The sequence below is a fragment of the Lacerta agilis genome, chromosome 7 (genome assembly GCF_009819535.1).
Source record: "Lacerta agilis isolate rLacAgi1 chromosome 7, rLacAgi1.pri, whole genome shotgun sequence".
Taxonomy (NCBI): domain Eukaryota; kingdom Metazoa; phylum Chordata; class Lepidosauria; order Squamata; family Lacertidae; genus Lacerta; species Lacerta agilis.
Window position 1 is genome coordinate 47996187 of NC_046318.1, and position 20066 is coordinate 48016252.

Consider the following 20066-nt stretch of genomic DNA (forward strand, 5'->3'; position numbering starts at 1 on the left):
GGCAATGCAGTGGTACCTCAGGTTAAGAACTTAATTCATTCAAGAGGTCCATTCTTAACCTGAAACTGTTCTTAACCTGAGGTACCACTTTAGTAATGGGGCCTCCCGCTGCTGCTGTGCCACCAGAATGTGATTTCTGTTCTCATCCTGAGGTAAAGTTCTTAACCCGAGGTACTATTTCTGGGTTAGCGGAGTCTGTAACCTGAAGCGTCTGTAACCTGAAGCGTCTGTAACCTGAGGTACCACTGTACTGACATGGATGGACCAATAGGACTAGGCCTATTGATGCTGATACAGTATGTCAAAAGGCTGATGAGACAGGATTTCCATTTGCAGAAACCATGATCAGTTGCTTTCCTCAGCAGAACTTCCTCTTCTCCAGGCCTGTGTAGGTGATTCTATGAACATCTGTGGAGTGACAGTGGGAAGGGGAAGGGGCAAACAGGCTAGCCCTACCCACAATACAAAGCACAAATGTCTGAATGGGTATTCTAACTGTGTTTAGCTGAATGTGATTAGAAGTCTCCCTAAGATCAAGAACCTGGTACACTGGAAGAGTTGTCCTGTTCTGGGACCTGCAGACCTCCTAACCAAGAGCACCTCTCTTTTATCCAGATTTAATGACTCACTCGCTGATCCTGTCACTAACTCCAGACACTGAGAACTTCCATGGCCACCCCAGAAAATAATAGAAAGGAAATATAAAGCTCAGCAGCAGCAGCAGCAGCAGCAGCAGCAGCAGCAGCAGCATACTGATGAAAATCCATTGCCTGTACCACCAAGATTTCTGCCAACAGTTTCATATGCGAAAATGGTTCAGATGCTTTTATCTCCTTTTCATGTCACCCAAACCCCTCCTTTTTCACCTGTCTGTGAGAGAAAATGCACTTAAGACCTCATTTTGAGAAATTGAATGGCTTTTATTGAGCTTCAGTGTGAATCTATACCTACCTATGCTCCTTTACTGCAGCATTGGACTCAGGACCTCAATCCTGGAAAGGGACTCTGTGGGCTCAGTAACAGCCGTTGGGGGTAGAGATAACCCATTGCTACTCCTGGTCAAGAGCTCCTTCTCAAACCCATATTCACATAGCTGTGTAAAACAGCTCAGCCCCGAGCCTAGGATAGGTAATCTTCGTAATCTCTCACTCTCTGGGAATTTGAAAATCACAGTATTGTGCTCTTACCACTCTCAAATTTCCTCTCATAGCATAGGGATCATTGTTTCTATACAGGTATAAATGTGTCACAATATTAAAATATTCCTGTGATCCCATATATGTGCTACAATGCACCAAATATTCATTAATTGCACTGTGATTCTTCGATATCTTTATTTCATCTATTTCTTGCAATAAATGAATGTTTTATTCAATATAGTTTTGGTTTGGATAATACATTGTTGTGTTACATGGAGTTCAGGCATATTCCCAGGGCATCACTCAGTTGTTTCCAGGAAGAGGTCACTTTACTGTGTGGGTGGTAGGCGCACACATACACACACAAAACAAATACACACATCCCAGAAGACAGGTAACAGTGCTTCCCAGTGTGAAGACTGATGCAAACAATTCATTTTTAGCCTCTCTCCAATCTCCTTTCAAAAAGTGGCAATATTAAATAGCAATGATGCAATATCTACATAGTGTTTCTGTCCTTCATTTGGTCACATGCCATTTTTATGGACTCTAAGGATTCAGGTAGCACAGTATGGAATCACAACTGCTTCCTTTTATACCAGAAGGGAATATGGAGATTCATCCTAATGCTGTGTTTAACAATATTTTATACAGAAGATTTCCAGAAGAATCCTAATTTTGCTTCATCTGGATAGTCTTGACAGGGTTCTGTGAAATGTGAACAAAAGACATGACAGAACGAAGTGAGGCAACATTAATAAAAGCATCAATTTAATAGACTGCATAACTTTCATATTAAAGCAGTGCATTGTACATTAAACATTTCAGTCTATATTTAAACGAAAACCTGTAATTTTTTAAAAAAACTTTTGAAATTAGTAGGGTCGGCAAAGTCTCAAATTATCAATGACATAACAATGAACTTTTAGGATCAAAATTGGAAATCTACCCACAAATCAACTTGATGTGGAATTATTTGAGGTGTTGAGCATGTTTTCTCAAGTGAAAGCAAACTTTTGCTTCAGCACAACAGCACCCACAACACACAGCCACACTGGCACCTTTTGTCTCACCAATATGATTCTATAATTGTTCATCTCTATCAATATTCAGATGCTGAAATTCCATGGCATTAACCTTCTAGATACTTTTTATTATTAGACTTGTCAGATCATTTCTAGCTATCTGTCAATGGTAGTTCGTGGTCACTGGAGCTGGTGGGGTAAAGGCACTGCATTGGCTACCCCAGTATAGCATGTGGCTGGCTGGGCATCTGCTTATAATGATACATTTCATTGCATCTTAAACTTTGTTTTGAAAATGAATTCACTAGGAAAATCAAAGAGAAGAGCACCATAAAATTTCCTTGCATGGGTAAAAATTCAAACATATATCTGGGTCGCCCTGCCATTCAATCCATTTTGTTCTCTTCTTTTTGACATAGTGTTTAATATTTTTCTAGGATAATCATAATGTGATTCTAGTAAATTTAAAAACTCTATTTGCTTTCTATAACTACATTTTAAAATGAAACTTATACCTCGTGCTCGGTATAGACTTGTCTTTATTACTATGTTATGACTGTCAGTGGAATCAAATCCTACTCGTATAACCTTTCATATCCCTACCATACAGTGAAAGTTATTTAAGTATTATATTTTAAAATGCAAAGCATCCAAGGCTTCAGCTGTGATATTTCTCCCCCACCCTGTATGTTTCACAGATGCATCCTGTTTCTTCTTTTCAACTTGGCCATAAAGGATCAAGAATAATCATGACTGAAAAACTCTGTGGATGGCTACCAGTTTTCCTCTCAGCATTGCTATATCAAGTCTTCAAGTGGTATGTTACATATTTCCCAAGAACAATTTGTGGGTTGGCCTTTGAATATGATAAGAATTCTGCTAGCTTCATTTTAATGCCAGGCAGTTTCTGCCACTTCTATGTTTGGGGGAAGCCTTAATGAATGGTGTAATATGTTTTCTTTCATTCTTGTTTCAAAGGGCAGATGTGCAGTGTTCATTTAAATACAACACACTCCCCTTCTATTATCAAATGAATAAACAAGTATCTGATGTTTAGAAGACATCTGAAGGCAGCCCTGTTTAGGGAAGTTTTTAATGACTGATGTTTTAATGTATTTTTAATCTTTTGTTGGAAGCCACCCAGAGTGGCTGGGGAAACCCAGCCAGATGGGCAAGGTATAAATAATAAATTGTTATTGTTATTGCTATTGCTATACAGAAATGCAAAGCTAGAGTAAAAATTCTCTGAGATATGCACTTGATTACTCATCCTATTTGCATTGCTTACTTTGATATGAAATGATGGGCTTTCTTGTTGAAATGAATAGAATAACATAATTAATTTTGTGAAATTCCATCATAGTGGACAGTGAGAATAAATAGGTAGTTTTGGTTTTAAAATGCATAACATAACAAACAAAACAAAACAAAACAAAACATTTAAAAATCCATAGATTGTTTAATCAGTCAAAGGCCTGGTTGAAGAGGAATGTTTTTGCTTGGCACCTAAAGATATAAAATGAGGACACCAGGTAACAGGGGCGGAGGAAGGGGGGTGCGGTGGAGGCGGGCCGCCCTGGGTGTCACCACTGAGAGGTGTGTGTGACAAAATGCTGGGTGGCACTCACTGCGGAGCCTGCAGCGCACCCAAGCCACGCGTCTCTCCTGCTGCCCCAAATGGTCCGCCCACCACCTCCCCCCAGCTGTAGGGCGACTGAGTGGGAGGAGGCAGGCAGACTGCTCAGAGGCCCCACAGAGCGTTCTACCCCGGCTCGCCCTACCCCATGGGGGGTTGGCCCTCTGGGCGCAGGGCATGCATGCCGCCCCAGGTGCCCAATCGGCTTGCTCCACCGCTGCCAGGTAATCCTCCCTAAAGAGAGCATTCCACAAAAGATTGTGTGATCTGAGTAAAAGTTGGATTCAGCAGACTTAATCTGAGCCTTCAAAGGCACATTGACTTAAAGAGAAAGTGGGAAAGAGATCTTCCAGTTTCCCAGTCCAGCTATATGTATTTGTCAAAGGCAGAAAAGGCAACCACACACATTTACCACTTCATGATCCATAAGGCAGTAAATGGAGGGTGGAGACTTGTTCAGAGGCTTCGTGAGCAGTGACGGAAGAGCTCGGGTGTGCCATTGTACCTCTGGCTGCTGACCAACCCCTGACATATATGAATTGGTCATCTCTACAACTTTATTCAGTAGTTCAGTATTATCACTTTTGATTATTACTACAAGGATTTCTACTTTGTTTTTCATTTCAAATACAGTGGTACCTCGGGTTATGAACTTAATTTGTTCCAGAGGTCCATTCTTAACCTGAAACCATTCTTAACCTGAGGCGCGCTTTCGCTAATGGGGCCTCCTGCTGCCACTATGCTGCTGGTGCGCAATTTCTGTTCTCATCCTGTGGCAAAGTTGTCAACCCGAGGTACTACTTCCAGGTTAGCAGAGTTTGTAATCTGAAGTGTTTGTAACCTGAAGCGTTTGTAACCCAAGGTACCACTGTAATTTCAGAACCAGTTGTGAGTTAAAATACCACACACCAGTATAAAAGCAGAATCAGATAAATTGCAACCCAGTGGAAGCCTGAGCTAGAGTAGGTAGAGCGCTGAGAGATTGTAACTTGCCAAAAGCCACCGGCTGAGTTCAGAGGAGATTTGGACTGGGAGCTTTAGATTGTAGATCTGTCTCTTAACTTCAGCAGCTACAGCCATACCAGGGAAAGTACATATGGATGACAGTATAGACCAAGCATGGCCAAACATGGCCCTCCAGCTGTTTTGGGACTACAATTCCCATCATCCCTAACCACTGGTCCTGTTAGCTAGGGATGATGGCAGTTGTAGTCCCAAAACAGCTAGAGGGCCAAGCTTGGCTATGCCTGGTATAGACCTTTTAAGCTGTTATATTGCACATTACCTTCTATAGAAATAAAATATGCATTTAGCATGGCAACATAATGTGCATATTTTAACACTTCACATGGGATTTCTTGCACAGTCTTCAAGATTATTTTACTTAATAATTTAATAAAACATGAAATTTATTTTTTTATAAACCACTTAATCAAAACATCTTGTAAGTTATTATTAGTAGTAATGCACCAATAAAACCAGCAGAATTTGAAAACAATTGTGCATAACTAAATTATATGTAATAGCCATTTCCTCTTTCCTGTTGTTCATTGTCTTATGTATATAATAAAAGTATTTTTAATGATTTTTTTTTTAAAAAAATATGTAGTTTCTAAGCCATAGGGAAATGGCCTTATAGAAACACCGAAGGCAGCTGATCTGATCTCTGTGTTTCTTTAAATGAAGCAGAATATCTTTGTCTCTAAGTGCTCCTGTTGCCCTTCTATTAGAGTGTAGTTATTGATTTCCCTGTAGAACAAGAAAACTTTAATCAAGCATTCAAAAATATTTTTTGCAGTATTGAATAAATGCTTGCTGTACCAAGGGGATTTCAGGTTTTATTGCCAAGCTGCCCATCATGTGTTGTTTTGTTTGCATATGCCATCTGAGATAAGCTAAATGAGTTTGCTACTTTTGAACTTTTGAGTTCTTGTCAGTAGTAAGAGAGTGAGATCAGTTAATTAAGTCTTGGTTTGGAACTGCTAACCCCTTTCCAAAACAAATTATACTTTCCTGCTCCACTATCTGCTGTGAACATCGTCCTAAACTACAGTGGTACCTTGGTTGTCTAACTTAATCCATTCTGGGAGTCCATTCGACTCCCCAAACCATTTGAAAGCCAAGACGCAGCTTCCAATTGGCTGCAGGAGCTTCCTGCACTCAATTGGAAACTGCGGAAGCTGCATCGGACATTCGGCTTCCGCAAAACATTTGCAAACCGGAACACTTACTTCCGGGTTTGCAGCATTCGGGAGCCGATTTGTTCGGGAGCCAAGCCGTCCGAGTACCAAGGTGCCACTGTACCTCAAACTGAAATCAGGTTGGAATCAAGTTATATACATAGAACCCTTTATCTCAATCCTAAAAGTAACTTTTTAAGATGGTTTCACTATATGGAAGGCACACTGGACCTCCTTGTGGCCTCCTCCCACCACACGACATCGCACAAAAGCTCTGCTCCTCACAAGTTGGGTGGAACCTGGTGCCTGTGTGAAGCAGTGTGAATCTCCCCACAACTTTGGCAGGTGCAAAAATTAATGAAAGTGGGGTCGCATGTGATTGCACACCAGTATCATGAGCACAGTTTATCACAAATGTGAAATAAAAAGGGCACTTGGAGGGTCCCAGAGACTCGTCAAATTGTTTCAAATCTTAAAAAACACAAAATGCCCACCTGTAATCTTACAAAATAGGATTTGAGTACTACTAGTCTAAGGTACAGAGCGATTGTTACAACATGTAGATTATTTTACATACTATTACTTATTATATACTCCGTTGAGGAAGTAAAGTGCAGCTAATGCAAATATTTTTTCTTACTTTTCTAAAATATAAAATAGTGGGCAATATTTCCCACCTCCCACAATTTCACCCCAATTTCCAATTTTTCCACTGGGAAAAAATTAAGAACCTCCCCTCCCCACCCCCCACAAAAAAATCCCTCTCCCTTTCATTCACATATCCAAACACTCAAGTTTTTGAAGGCAAGCAGTATGAGTCAGTGAGTATCATATTCAGAACGAAAGGAATTATGAACTACAGTGTTGCTGCTAGTGAAAAGTAATTTTAAATGACTGGTGTGTTGAGAGATACATGGAAACAAATTTACCTTCAATCATATATAATGAAACTGTCTTGCTTATTTCTTCAAAGCTTTGCAACTCTCTGACTTTTGGCAAAGCTGGCAGAGTGGGTGGGTGATGAAAGTTGATGTGCAGAAATATCCAGAGGGCCATCGATTCTCCACTCCTGCCTCAACTAATTGATACTCTTCTAAGAATTTATAATTCCTGCTCTTGACAGCATCTTTGTAATCCAGTGTGTCTGCTTAATTTACACAATTTGTTTTAATGTTTACTGGCCAATAAGTCTTAGTTTTAATAAAATCTTTCCCCCCCTATTTTTAGACAAATATCTCTTGGTGCCATAGCACATGGATTTCAGGACTACATGTGAAGAGGTAATACCAAATACACACACAATTATTGTGTGGGCTTTTTGATGTTAAATGTGATATGGATTAACTGAGCTGTTACAAGGAAGGCTAAACTGCATTTTCCAGTAAGTCTCACAGGGTAGAGAGAGTTATTCCAACCGTTTTTGGGACTCCACTCCAGATTTGTGTAGAGTTTACTCCCTCTCCTTTTCTTCTCTGAAGAAAAGGCAGCAGAGATTTAGGATAAGAGTTTTCCTTCTCCTAGGTGTGCTACCTTCCCAGGTTGACAAGCTCCACCTGCCCCTCCCTTACCTCTACATCCTGTGCAGAAACCATCTTGGCCATTGGACCCACTATTGGTTTCATCCACTCAATCTGCCAGAGCCTGTCTTCTCATGCAGTAGAAGACCCTTACTTACCAAGTGTTTGAGACCCACTGGCTACACTCACCTGGTTTAGCTGGCCAGTGAAAGCCATTCCTGAGGTGTGGCTGCTGATAGCTTCTAAGAGCCACAGGTGAGAGCTGAGTGCTGTGCGGGGGGGGGGGGGGGACCAAAGGTGCACAAAGCACTCCAGAATGAGCACGACGTGTCCCACACCAGAGGTACTACCCTCCCCTAACATCCCCCAAACCCCACATAAACAATGAAATAGTTATAACTAACCCACTGCAATTTGAGTGGACTTATCTCAAAGGAAATTACACAATAATACAATCAATACAATTATTCTTGCATTGAAGGGAATTGCATTAGTTGACCCTTGGGGTCCCTTCCATCCCTACAATTCTCTGATAGTGCTGCTCAGGGAACAGAAGAAAATGGAGCACAGTTCTTGAGTGTTTAAAACTGGGGATACATAGCACAGGAGCAGAATAAGTTGTTTTCCTCTTTTGGCAGAAAAGTACTGGGCAAAGGAAATGCAGCTTTTCCCATCATTGCTATGAGGAGAACAATGTGCGGTTGTTTAAGTTCTCCCTTCCATGCAGTTCTTAGAGGGGCAATAAGACCAAGTGGCAGGTAGGGAGGTGTGTGTGAAAACAGAGGTTTCAAATTGATTTGAATTAGCCCGCAACTGCAGAAGAAGTAAACCTTGATCTGTGAAAATAAAATACAACATCAAAACATTACGCAGAGTGTATTTCAGGCCAGCATATATTTGCTTGGCTTTATGAAATCTGAAATAATTTAACCTTCTTCTGGTGCTAAAGAATGCCCTATTTTTGTGTATCAATGCTGCATTGAGATAGGAAAGGATGGTATTTAAATGAAGACATCATCTAAAGATGTATTGCACAACTGTAGCTTCTAAAAGGCAAAGACTACTAGGGCCTTATTACATTTTAAAAGTTTTCCATGTAAATTAGGTTATTCTGCTCATGTGCTATCAGTCAGTCCATTGTTGTAAATGGTTTGCTTTTTTCATGCTTGACTTCTTTGTTCAAACTGTGAACAAACTCTGCCCATGTGCATTACAATGCCGGCTTCTATTTTAATTTCATTGTGATGTTTAATTATGTTTACTGTATCGTTACATGCCGCTTAATTCTTGCCCTAAGCTCTCTTTATAAAATTTCTCGAGAGATTTTACAGTGTAATCAGCCAAGTCAGAAGTGTGCAGTCAAGTAAAGCAAAATGACTGTATAAACAATTCAGCATTTCTTTTAAAAAATAAAAAATAAATAAATAACTCAGGCAGCCCTCAAATTATAATTGGAAGCCATTGGGACACTCCTAGGTATGAATCAATACGTGTGTTGTTACTCACTTTCCAACCTTGCTTGGCTGAAAGAAGTTATAATAATAGAATTAAAATATGGTTATTAGCATGGTTCTCCCACCTTTACCTTTATTCCCTACTTCCTCATGCCTGTGATTTTAAGCACTGAAGATGTTCTTATTCCACAAGTCAGGAAGCCCAAACAGTTTTTTTTAGGATAACTCATTAGGATTTTGTCTGCTGCCCAGTTCTTCTGCTTGAGCTCCATTAACAGAGCAAAGGGTCTGGAGTCAGCCATAAAGTTGGAACAATGGAAATGCACCTAGCTGCCCAGAGTGACTGGGGAGACCCAGCCAGATGGGCGGGGTAGAAATAATAAATTATTGTTATTATTAGCAGGGCTGGTCCACCCATGAGGCACAATGAGGTGACCCCCTCAGGTGACAGGATTCACAGAGGCAGCACATTCAAATGTAGATTTTTTTATTTCCCCCTTGTTCCTGGTATAAATCTTCACTCACCCTGGGGAGGGGAGCACCATTTTGTGGTTCGCTTCAGGTGGAAATTGGTCAAGGCTGGAAAGGAACCAGGGAAAGGTGACTTGGTTGTGGTAAATTAAGAGTCTCTCCTGACATTTCTCAGTCACCACATCAGCTGAAAGGCCGCTTTCAGGGCAAGCATGGGGAGCAGTGCCAAGAGAGATGCAATTTTTGTGCCTCCCCCCCCCCAGCCTGCATCCTTGGTGGGGGGAAACCTGGCCAACCCTAGCTACACCGTTCAGACTTTGGAAAGTATGAATGGATATTAGGGGCAAAGATATACTGAGAAGGAAAATTACTGAAACCAGAGATCTTTGCAGGGTATCAAATTGATACACTTCCGCCGTCTAAGCTGCATATGAACTGCCACACAAGGAAGAAATGTGCCCATGTAATAATTACCCATTACCCTTCTCAGCATATGAACTGCCACACAAGGAAGAAATGTGCCCATGTAATAATTACCCATTACCCTTCTCAAATAAGAAAAAGATAGGAACAGAAGGGACATAATGTCTGGACATTAAAAGGTCTTTAGGGGCATTAGGCTATCACCTGCATCATCCATTTCAGATTGTCACAGTACACCTCTTGCCATTGTTTTAGTCCAAGCTGACCAGCTGGATTTAGACATCCTTTAGTTAACCAATCTGCAGATACAAGCCATGATCTCAAAAGCATTTGGAATGGATTTGCTTTTGTGCATAGAGGAGCTATTGGATTATAACCATAAAGCAGGATGATTGGAATCCTTCATGGTGTTTCAGTGCTCTACTGTGATCCTAGTTAAGCTCCTGGCTCATGAGTAATCCTAATTAGGATTAATCAGAGGCTGTAAGCTTCACATAGGGTGACACCTTCCATTAAGTGATGTGTAAGGTTCAGTCCCATATGCACTGTGACACTGGATACTGAAATAAGTGTCTTGATATTGTGAAGGGGGATTTTTGCTTGCAGCATTTATTGACATATCCATACTGAGCACAGATATGCAAATAGGTATTATTAAGTGGATCAATCTCCACAATCCAGACATGTTGCTAGTAATCAGTTTTGTAATGTCATTGTCTCAATATTTCCATTTGCAACTAATAACCATAGATATTTCAACTGATAAGCCAGATATATTTTGGAATATGCTGGCCTCTGTTAAAGCTTTTCCAAAAAACTATCAGAGAAAAAGTATCCTTTTGATCCTCTAACATGAACAATCAGCGTGCAGCTTGGAAACTAAGGAAACCTTTTTCTCTGTTCATCCTTTGAAGACAAAGACAGGGATTTGTTTGCTGCAGGATGGTAACCAGGAGCCTTTCAAAGTGCGGCTGCACTTAGCCAAAGATATTTTGACGATTCAAGAGCAAGACGTGATCTGTGTGTCTGGTGAACCTTTCTATTCTGGTGTAAGTATCATTTTCTTCAGCAGTTTTCAAAATGAAATCATTGTGTATGTTGAGCTTTCCCCGCTCACTTTTGCCTTCCATTGGAGGGTGTTGAAATGAAGAAAAGTTGCAGATTTTTGAAATGATGCAATCAAGTCTACATAGAAGTCATGAAATGCAGTAGTATGGTACTTCCTGGTGTTGTTTTGGTACAGTGTAAATAATATGAGCAGCGTTCAGGAGATCAATGCAGTGAATGGTCCTAAGAAGCATTCAATTAATATAATTCACAGTCATGATTCAAGTGGGGTGAGATAGCTTACTTAATGGGATTGAACTCTACTAGAGGCTATGTTGGTCTCATGTTAAACCCAGGACTCCTGAGACAAAACAAAAACAGTGGCCACGAGTCTCTCCCTAAGAGATTTGGCAGGGATATAAAGGATCCAAGTTCTTAGGGACCTTGTAAATTAATACAACAACCTTTAACTTGGGCTGGTAGTGTCCAGGCACTCAGTGCAAGCTTTTGAGCTCTGGAGTTATGTGCTGATAGTAGTTCTGTCCCCATCAACAGTTAGTCACAACATTTTGCTCTGCACCAGGCTCAAAGATACCCTATGTAGAGCACATTGCAATAATCAAGTATGAAGGTTTCTTAAGAACCCTAATGCCAAGAGCAGAGTGTTGTGGATATATCAAAAGAGCTCTGCTGGATCTGACCAAAGACTTGTCTAATCTAGCATCCTGTTTCCCACAGGGGCTAACCAGATGCACCTTGGAAGTCCACAAGCTAGACATGAGAGAATAGCCTTTTCCCACTGTTGTTCCCTAGTCACTGGTATTCAGAGGCTGTTCTTTCTGATCCAGTATATAACTTTATGTTGATGCTGAGTCACCCATTGGCTCTACCAAAAGAGAATTTAAGAGTTGCTTAAGAATAGATCATCAAACCATATCCCTGCAATTCTACCAGATCATACCCAGTTTTTGGTTTTTTTAAACTAATGGATTTATCATTCCCATTTGCATTTCCTTAATATGTCAGAACACCTATTACTTATATCTAGATGGCATTTAAATAATGCATTGGCATAAATGCATGATATTTTTAATTTCCCGTACAGTGTTACAGCCTACATTTCCAGAATATTGTTTTAGAAGTTAACAAATGATGTGCTCCGCTTGGTTAGCCTGGCTGCATGTTATCTGAAGATTAAATGCACAACCCATTAGATAACATATCAATGTGAAGATGGGATTTACTTTTCCTGCTAGAACAATTGTCACAGTTGACACTTTTGAGCCCTTTTCTTTATTTCCTCAGGAACTGAGATGAGATTATAAATGACTAGGTTCATCCCAAAATACTCTTTGTTCAAAGTATTGTCTATTTCTGCTGTATGCTATTTAAATAATTGTCTAGTGATTAGATATGGAGGGTCTGATTCAACCAACCTGGTGTGTGCTAGCGGAAGCCAGTGCAAGGACTCCTGCTAGTGCAGTGGGGCTTTCCTCCTCCCCCTCCTCCTCTGCAATTTCTGTGTCTCTCCCACATCTAACCTGGGGTTGAAAGAACCCCCAGAACAGTCCATGGTGGCAGAAGACAGGAGGTTGTTCCATTTGGCAAGCAGAAATGCTTGCACTGATGGAACAATTGTTCTAGCACTACACATTTCTACCCTTATAGCTGAACTTTGCTTCTCCCACATTTATTGGATAACTGCCTCCCAGACATGTCTTGTGAGCCCTTGCTCTTGAAGGATCAATGCCACTGAAGGTCAGACCACATGGTACTGGGAGCAGTTTGTTGAAGTTATGAGTTTAATGTAGATAAAATGTTATATGTGTTTGAATATGTTGTGCTGCCTGTTGCAGAGGGCTGGTGGTTTTCCATTCTAGGGTGGGGCAGGCTGAGTCTTGCGAGTGGCTTATGAGGTACTTTTCCTAACTCATAACCTGAGCTTCTCTGTGTTGGGTGCTATGTGCAGGGAAACAGTCTGCTCTGTTGTTTTTTTGAGTGGTGTCTCTCTTGTGTTACAGCAGAGAGATACAAAAGCTTTGCTTTTGAGCAGCATGGACTTACTGTGAGATCAGGGGAAGGAATTTACTGGACTTTAAAAGATTGGAACTCATTACTAATACACAATGTAGCATTTTGTTGTTCTGCAAGAGTTATTGTTTTGTAACTAAATGTTTTAAAAACAAGTGTTAGGTATAGTGTCAACGAAAAGTCTCTGATCAGATTCATGTAGAAAGAAACCCTCTTCACCACAAGTAAAGCTTTAAAACTTATTTCTTGTGGTGAAGAGGGTTTCTTCCTACAAGAGTCTGATCAGAGACTTTTCGTTGACACTATATCTAACACAATTATCCTAACTATACAGCATCTCCAAATGTAATATTTTCCGTTCCTTTCATGGGAATAAATGAAAACCATCCACACATATGGAGAGAGTAAAATGGTCCACTCTGGGATACTTTTGAGATGTAGTTAACCCACTGCCATTTGTCACTGTATCCATGACTCAATATTCATTTTAGGTCAGGAAATGTTTGGTGTAATTGTGGGTAGTGTTTGTGCTGCACACAGTGGCAGCTGGTGACATCTTGACTTGGTAGGGCTGCATTTTCTAAACTTGCTGTTTTCATCACAGTAGGACTTGCACAGCACATATTTAGGAAAGTGTGCCATTTCACGTGTGCAGAGTCCCATTATCACCTTCTCTCTCTCAAAAAAAAGATATCAATCATCAGGGAACAGGGAAATAACTTCCATGTAAGAGGACTAAAGTATGATTTTCTTGTTTAGAAATTTAACTATAATTTTTGAATCCATGTGTTGCTTTCACCTACACATCTGTTCCTAATTTCAGTGGGAGGGATATGATCCAGGAGCCCCAGTGGATCAGCCCCCACTGTATATGTGTCAGGATTATTTTAGTGTTCTGATAGTACAGCTGAGGTATTAGTATCGTATTGTGCATTTTTTTCTGCATGCAAATGGTCTGGTTATTATTGTGATCCCCTTAGGTGTATAACAGCAGGTACCACTAGATAAATAAGGATGGATTTTCACCCCACTTCATGGGAACATACGAGGGACTCATTTCTGAAAATACTCCTAGATGCTACTGAAAAGTGACTGCAGGCTTATCTCTGTGTTATTTTGGATAACTGGACACATATTTTAGAAGAATTGCCTAGCACTAAGTGTTTGCATGTGGCAACTCATTGGCATTTGACAGAGGCGTAGGAAGGTCAGGTGGTATCTGGTGCAGAAAAATTCTTGTTCCCCCCCCCCCCATTGATTCCCCCCCTGCAAAAATGGTTTTAGGTTATTTCATATTTTCTTACAAAGGAATAATAACAAGTAATAATAATAAAAAACTTTTATTTATACCGCGGCCTTCCCGGGCGAAATCGGGCTCAGGGTGGCTAACATCAGATACATAACATTGGTACAAAATCAAACAATAATTAAATTACCTCCTAAAAACATCTCAGAATCAAATTGAAGTCAAATTAGATGGCTTTCTACAGGGTTAGCGTTGGGAACAGTAAGTGCTCCACTGAACTGAAATTTCAGCCTTCACAACATAGGAAAACAGCCAAGTAAACAGCTATTTTGGTGGAGAGGGTCAAGATATTAACCGATATGCATGAAATTTCATATATAGCTATATAATCCCTAGTATAGTAAGATAAGACCTTTGGAGCAGGCATTTTAAAAAAAGTTTTTTATGAACGGCCCTAGTAGGGCAGTAATTGTTCCTTGATAATTTGTCACCCCCATCCATTATGGAACATGGGTCAGACCGCCCCCTACACCCCCCTTGCTACGTCCCTGCATTTGTATTATGTAACTAATTTGTCACTTTACAATTAGAAAAAAAACCCAGAAAGAGCAGTTCCTTCTTCTTTAATGTTGAAATTCAAAACTCAAAAATGAAGATATAGTGTGCAAGCCTATTTTCATAAGAAATATTAAATCTGAATAGAACTGAACTTGGCTTACTCTTTCAGGAAAGGACTGTAACAATTAGAAGACAAGCCGTAGGAGGATTTGGATTAAGTATAAAGGTAGGTTGCATTTTCCCAACTGTTTCCTATGTTCAATCAGAAATGCCATTTGTCTTGTGAATAATGCATTTAATGAGATCAAAAGGTGCTTGATTGTATTATTACCTGCAATTTCAATGAGTCCTGAAAGGTCTGTATTGGCTGATCTTTACAATAGATAATCAGTTGAAATTTTTTCACCCATAGTTAATGGAGGAACAATAGAGGCAATATCCCTTTAAGATTCATTTGTGCTTATAAGGTTTGGTATATATTTTAAAAGTATATTTTATCTGTGTAGTCTTGTCTTTTGTTCAGTGATCCTTTAATTTTAATTACTTGTTAATGAACACAATGGCAGGCTCACTAAATAGCCAGTGAGTTCCCATAAACTATTTATTAATTTCATAGTCACTTGCTAATAAGATTGAAAATAGTCCTATTTCTCCACTGTATTCATTGCATTACAGATGGAATGATTAATCCACATGTGGATTGGTTTATGTGTCGTCGTCATCCCCCACCCCCAATATCTACCTTAGAAAAGCTTAGGAAGCATAAAAAGGGAGATAATTTTAAATGGTACATCATAGCTCTGAAACACCATATAAAGCAACAAATCTCTCTTGAACAGAGCTTTTAAAAAAAATCTCTTTAGCACAGAAATCTTAGTTGTTTTCTATGAATGCAAAACAACATTAGTGTATGTTTCCCAAAAATGAACTTATGAAATATGATTTGGGGGAAAAATAAAATGTACTGGTAGTTCTCTTGCATTCTCATAGAGTAGGAACTTGAAAAAAACAACAACAACAAAAAACAACTTTCCAGTTCTTAAAACGAGTCTGGTGTGTTTATTTTAGCAGAACTGCCTAATTAAACCAAATGCTAATTAGTGCACTATGGCTAAAATCCCATAAGAATGAAAATGGGAACAAGATTTTCTTGTTGTTGTTTAAAGTCATTACATGCTGTTATTTTTTTCATGTCTAGAAACAGAAAAGAGAGTAAGTTGTGTAAGCGTGCCTGAACTAAAAAATTAAACATTGGAACACTGGTAGCCTTTTCTTTTCTTTTTTAAAGCTGCTATATAATTTATGAAGATGCTAAAGAAAGTTCAGAATGCTAGGCACTGGAATACAATTAACTTTTTTTTCCCGCAACACAGAGTTACGCTGGTTTATAAGCATAAGAAAATTATTACTTTGGACAAAATCCAAAAATTGTATTCACCTTTCATACATTCAGTTAATTTCGGATAGCTTGCTCAGTCTACCATCATGATATTAATTGCCTCAAATTGCTGTTCATGCTTTTAATTGGTGTTCTGAAACAGAATCCTTGGCTGTATTTTAACCAGAGCTAACAACAGATGTAATGACATACAATACCAGATATAGGAGAACAGAAGGAATTCACATAAAATGACAGTAGGAATTTAGGGTCAACTTCTACTTTCTCAAAATCTATGTTGGTCCATTCATGCACTTCAAAAGATGTTGAATGTGTTTACAAAAAAAACAACAAATGCATAACCTGGTACTAATACCTAGCAAGCCTAAGAATATCTCTATATCCTAAAAAGAGGGGCAGGGATTGTCATTACTACACTATTAGCTTCCAGAGACCTACTTTTTTACCCTTTTCTGTGTTCTTAGTAGCTAGTCAAAGTGGAAATAGAAGCTAAGAGCCCTGCGAGTCCTGATTATTTTTTTCTGGTGCCCATCTGTTTCATTAGCATTTCTCTTTCTCTCCTTGTTCATTTCTCTGTATCAACTAGGCGTTTACAAGTTACATCCCTCATGCTGTAGGAAAATCCCCACAAACCTCTCAATATCCTCATTTCATTTTTATGCTTTTGCCCAATTCCTTCTTACTCACAGAATCAGGATGGACCTCCAGATGCTGTTGAACTCCTTTCCACCTGATCAAGGGGATTATGGGAGTTGTAGTTCAGAAACATCTGTCCCCATCCCAAACATAAGGGATAAAGAGGTGGGCTTGGATCAGGCTAACTCATTTCTGGGACTCCAAACCTTTCCATAGATCAGAGCCGCAGCTAAGGGGGGGGGGAGGATTGCCAGGTTTTTTGCTCTGGGTGAAGCCTCCAGAGGGGCTCCATTGAGGCTCCCTGCCTGTGTGTGTGTGTGTGTGTGTGTGTGTATATATATATATATATATATATATATATATATATATATGCATAGGGTGTGTGCGCTAAACTGGGTCTTTGACCTGGGTGAAATAAAGCCCAGTTTCGCCCCTGCTTAAATACTCTCTGCATCCAACAACTAACTCTGACTTCCTGACCAGCTTCAGAATCACCACAATAGTTCCCACTATGCTGCTGTCAGTTCCTAGCATTCCTTTCCTTGTATCTCTCCTCCCGAAGTTGCTGACTGGCCATTGTTTTGGGCTTCCCACTAATCTGTGTTCTCATTTCTCTGTGTGCATGAATTCCCAACCACTAATCTTTGCTCTGTGAAGGGAGAGTATCTGCACCCCACCCTCCTCACCCGAAACATAAAGTTAACGATGGACAAGATAGTTGTAGTTCTGCTTATATAGAGAAGAAGAAGAAGAAGAAGAAGAAGAAGAAGAAGAAGAAGAAGAAGAAGAAGAAACAAAATAAAAAATTCCTTCCAGTAGCACCTTAGAGACCAACTAAGTATGTTCTTGGTATGAGCTTTCATGTGCATGCACACTTGAAGAAGTGTGCATGCACATGAAAGCTCATACCAAGAACAAACTTAGTTGGTCTCTAAGGTGCTACTGGAAGGAATTTTTTATTTTGTTTTGACTATGGCAGACCAACACGGCTACCTACCTGTAAGAAGAAGGAGGTTTGCTTGAAAACACCCAAAGCCAACACAGATCTGTCCTTATGGATCATTCATTCTTAGGATGCCTCACTCTGCCATCTCTTTAGTAGTGTGTTTCCGTAGGAGCCATCTCTGTTGGTGACATGTAGTGGTGTGCCAATATGAACCAACTATCATTTGCTGCACTTGATGACACTCAGGGTTGTAAGAGTTGCTTGATGAAGTCATTGTGTGAATTGAACAGTGCAACCTTGGTTTGAAAAAGGCGAACAAGGCTAGAGATTTGAATCTTTCTGCAGCAATCTGATTTGTACTTTCAAAGTGCCTATTTCTGGAAAGGCATTGTTTGAAAAATATAAGATCTGTCATTAACATTGATGTTTCAGAATTGCTTCTAGGATAAGAACGCATAAGGACTAAAACTATGCTTAATCATACTTAGTTGAAGAGTTTCTGGGTTTTTTAAATTCTGTTTATTTTTCTATATTAAAAACCCAGCACAGAAACTGAGCAGTTTATTTTGATTTCCACTTCCATTCCTCCCCCGCTTTTAAGGACAACCTGTTACTTTTCTTAGAATTCTTCTTTTCATCTCTTCCAGATTTCTTATTCATTTTCCTACTGACTTTTTGTGCTAGGTTACAATGAGAAAAAGAAAATGGAAAGCAGCAAAGAAAACCTTCACATTCATTTTAATCAAATGTCCAATATTCTTGCTTTCTATTGTATGGCTTTGTTTATCTGTTCCTTGTCAGCATGACAAAATGATCACAGCATGGCTACTGTTTCAGAACTGGGCCAATTTTTCTTATTATAAAGTGGGCTCCATATGGTCATCTCTGGAGAATCTAGGGGAACCTGCAGTAAGTTTGCTTTCTTTTGTCAACAGTTCCACATTGTTCCGTTCACACCCCGGTCTGCTGATGCTTCCAACAGACACCCCCCCCCCAAACAATGGAGCTGATTGCATTCATATGCCTATTATTAAACAGAATTGTGAAAGAGAAAATCTTTACCCCTTTGAATAAAACAAACTTAAAATGAAGTAAAAACTTCAAAGAAATGTAATAATATTTATAAACTGACAACGGGCTCAGTAAAATGTGGTTATTTTCATCTCAAAGGGCGGAGCGGAGCATAATATTCCAGTGGTTGTTTCCAAAATTTCAAAAGAACAACGAGGTAAGTAGCCGTGCCAAGCTATTTGCTCAGGGGAATCAGCACAGCATCACCAGGTTTATACATTTCAGGCAGGGGAGGAAAAGCTAAATAGTTATGGGGGGCGGTGAAATCTGGACCATAAATGTGCACGGCAGGGTATTTTTTAGGAACATATGAAGCTGCTTCATGCCGGGTCAAATCCACTGGTTCAACTAGTTTGGTATTGTTTACAGTGGCAGAGCAAGCCGATTGGGTGCCTGGGACAGCATGCGTACCCTGCACCCTGGGGCTGGGCCAGCCACTCACGGGGGTGGGGTGCACCAGGGCAGAACGCTCCACAGGGCCTCTAAGGAGCCTGCCTGCCTCCTCCCACTCAGCTGCCCTACAACTGAGGGGGAGGCAGCGGGCAGACCGTTTGGGGCAGCACGGAGCCTGCAGGCACACAAGCCACCACATCACTCCCAGGAGAGATGCGTGGCTTGGGTGTGCTGCAGGCCCCGCGGCAAGTGCCGCCCAGCATTTTGTCACCCTCCTCAGCGGTGAAACACAGGGCGGACCGCCCCCACCGCATCCCCTTCCTCCGCCCCTGATTGTTTACAGTAGCAGGAAGTGGCCATCCAGGATTTCAGACAAGGTTCTCTCCCTGCCGTATGTGGAAATGCTGGAGACACAAGGCAGATGCGGGGAGCACTGGGCCTGCAACCCTTCCTCACACTTCGCACATTTAAAGGAAAATAGAATTTTCTTGTGAATTTTAGCCTCAAATGCTTTAAAACCCTCTTCAATACAAGCCTAATTATTGTCCCTGAACCGTTTTATATGTACGGCACAGATTATTGTAGCTGTGGTGCGCATGCAGTGTGCCAAGCATTCCCATAATGAATGAGAAGCTTCTGTTTTCATGGAGCACCATCTGCACAACAAAACACCCCAGAAGTCTAGGGTGCACTAATATGTATCCAATTAGGTTTCAGTCAAGTTGTGCATAAGGTCAAGGAGGAGGTGGACTGTGGCCAGCAAGAGCAAATTCCATAGCAGTTCCCTTCTTTGGCTAGAGTTGCATAGTGATACCTGACCCCTCCCATGGTGAAATAAAGACTCAGGACACCAATAAGTAAGGTTAATGGGCATAAAAAAGGCCACAGCTTTAT

The 20066-nt window shown here is 40.4% G+C and overlaps 1 protein-coding gene across 2 annotated transcripts in view; it reads left to right on the forward strand.

Moving 5' to 3' along the window:
* Positions 1-20066, forward strand: part of SNTG1 (syntrophin gamma 1) — a 208556-nt gene that overhangs the window by 101334 nt on the left and 87156 nt on the right. For both annotated transcript variants that reach the window (XM_033155183.1, XM_033155182.1), the window contains exons 2-6: positions 2863-2981; positions 7208-7260; positions 10760-10894; positions 14897-14953; positions 18879-18936. In XM_033155183.1, the coding sequence (XP_033011074.1) occupies positions 7234-7260; positions 10760-10894; positions 14897-14953; positions 18879-18936 (277 nt within the window). In that variant the 5' untranslated portion in view covers positions 2863-2981; positions 7208-7233. The remainder of the gene's footprint in view (positions 1-2862; positions 2982-7207; positions 7261-10759; positions 10895-14896; positions 14954-18878; positions 18937-20066) is intronic.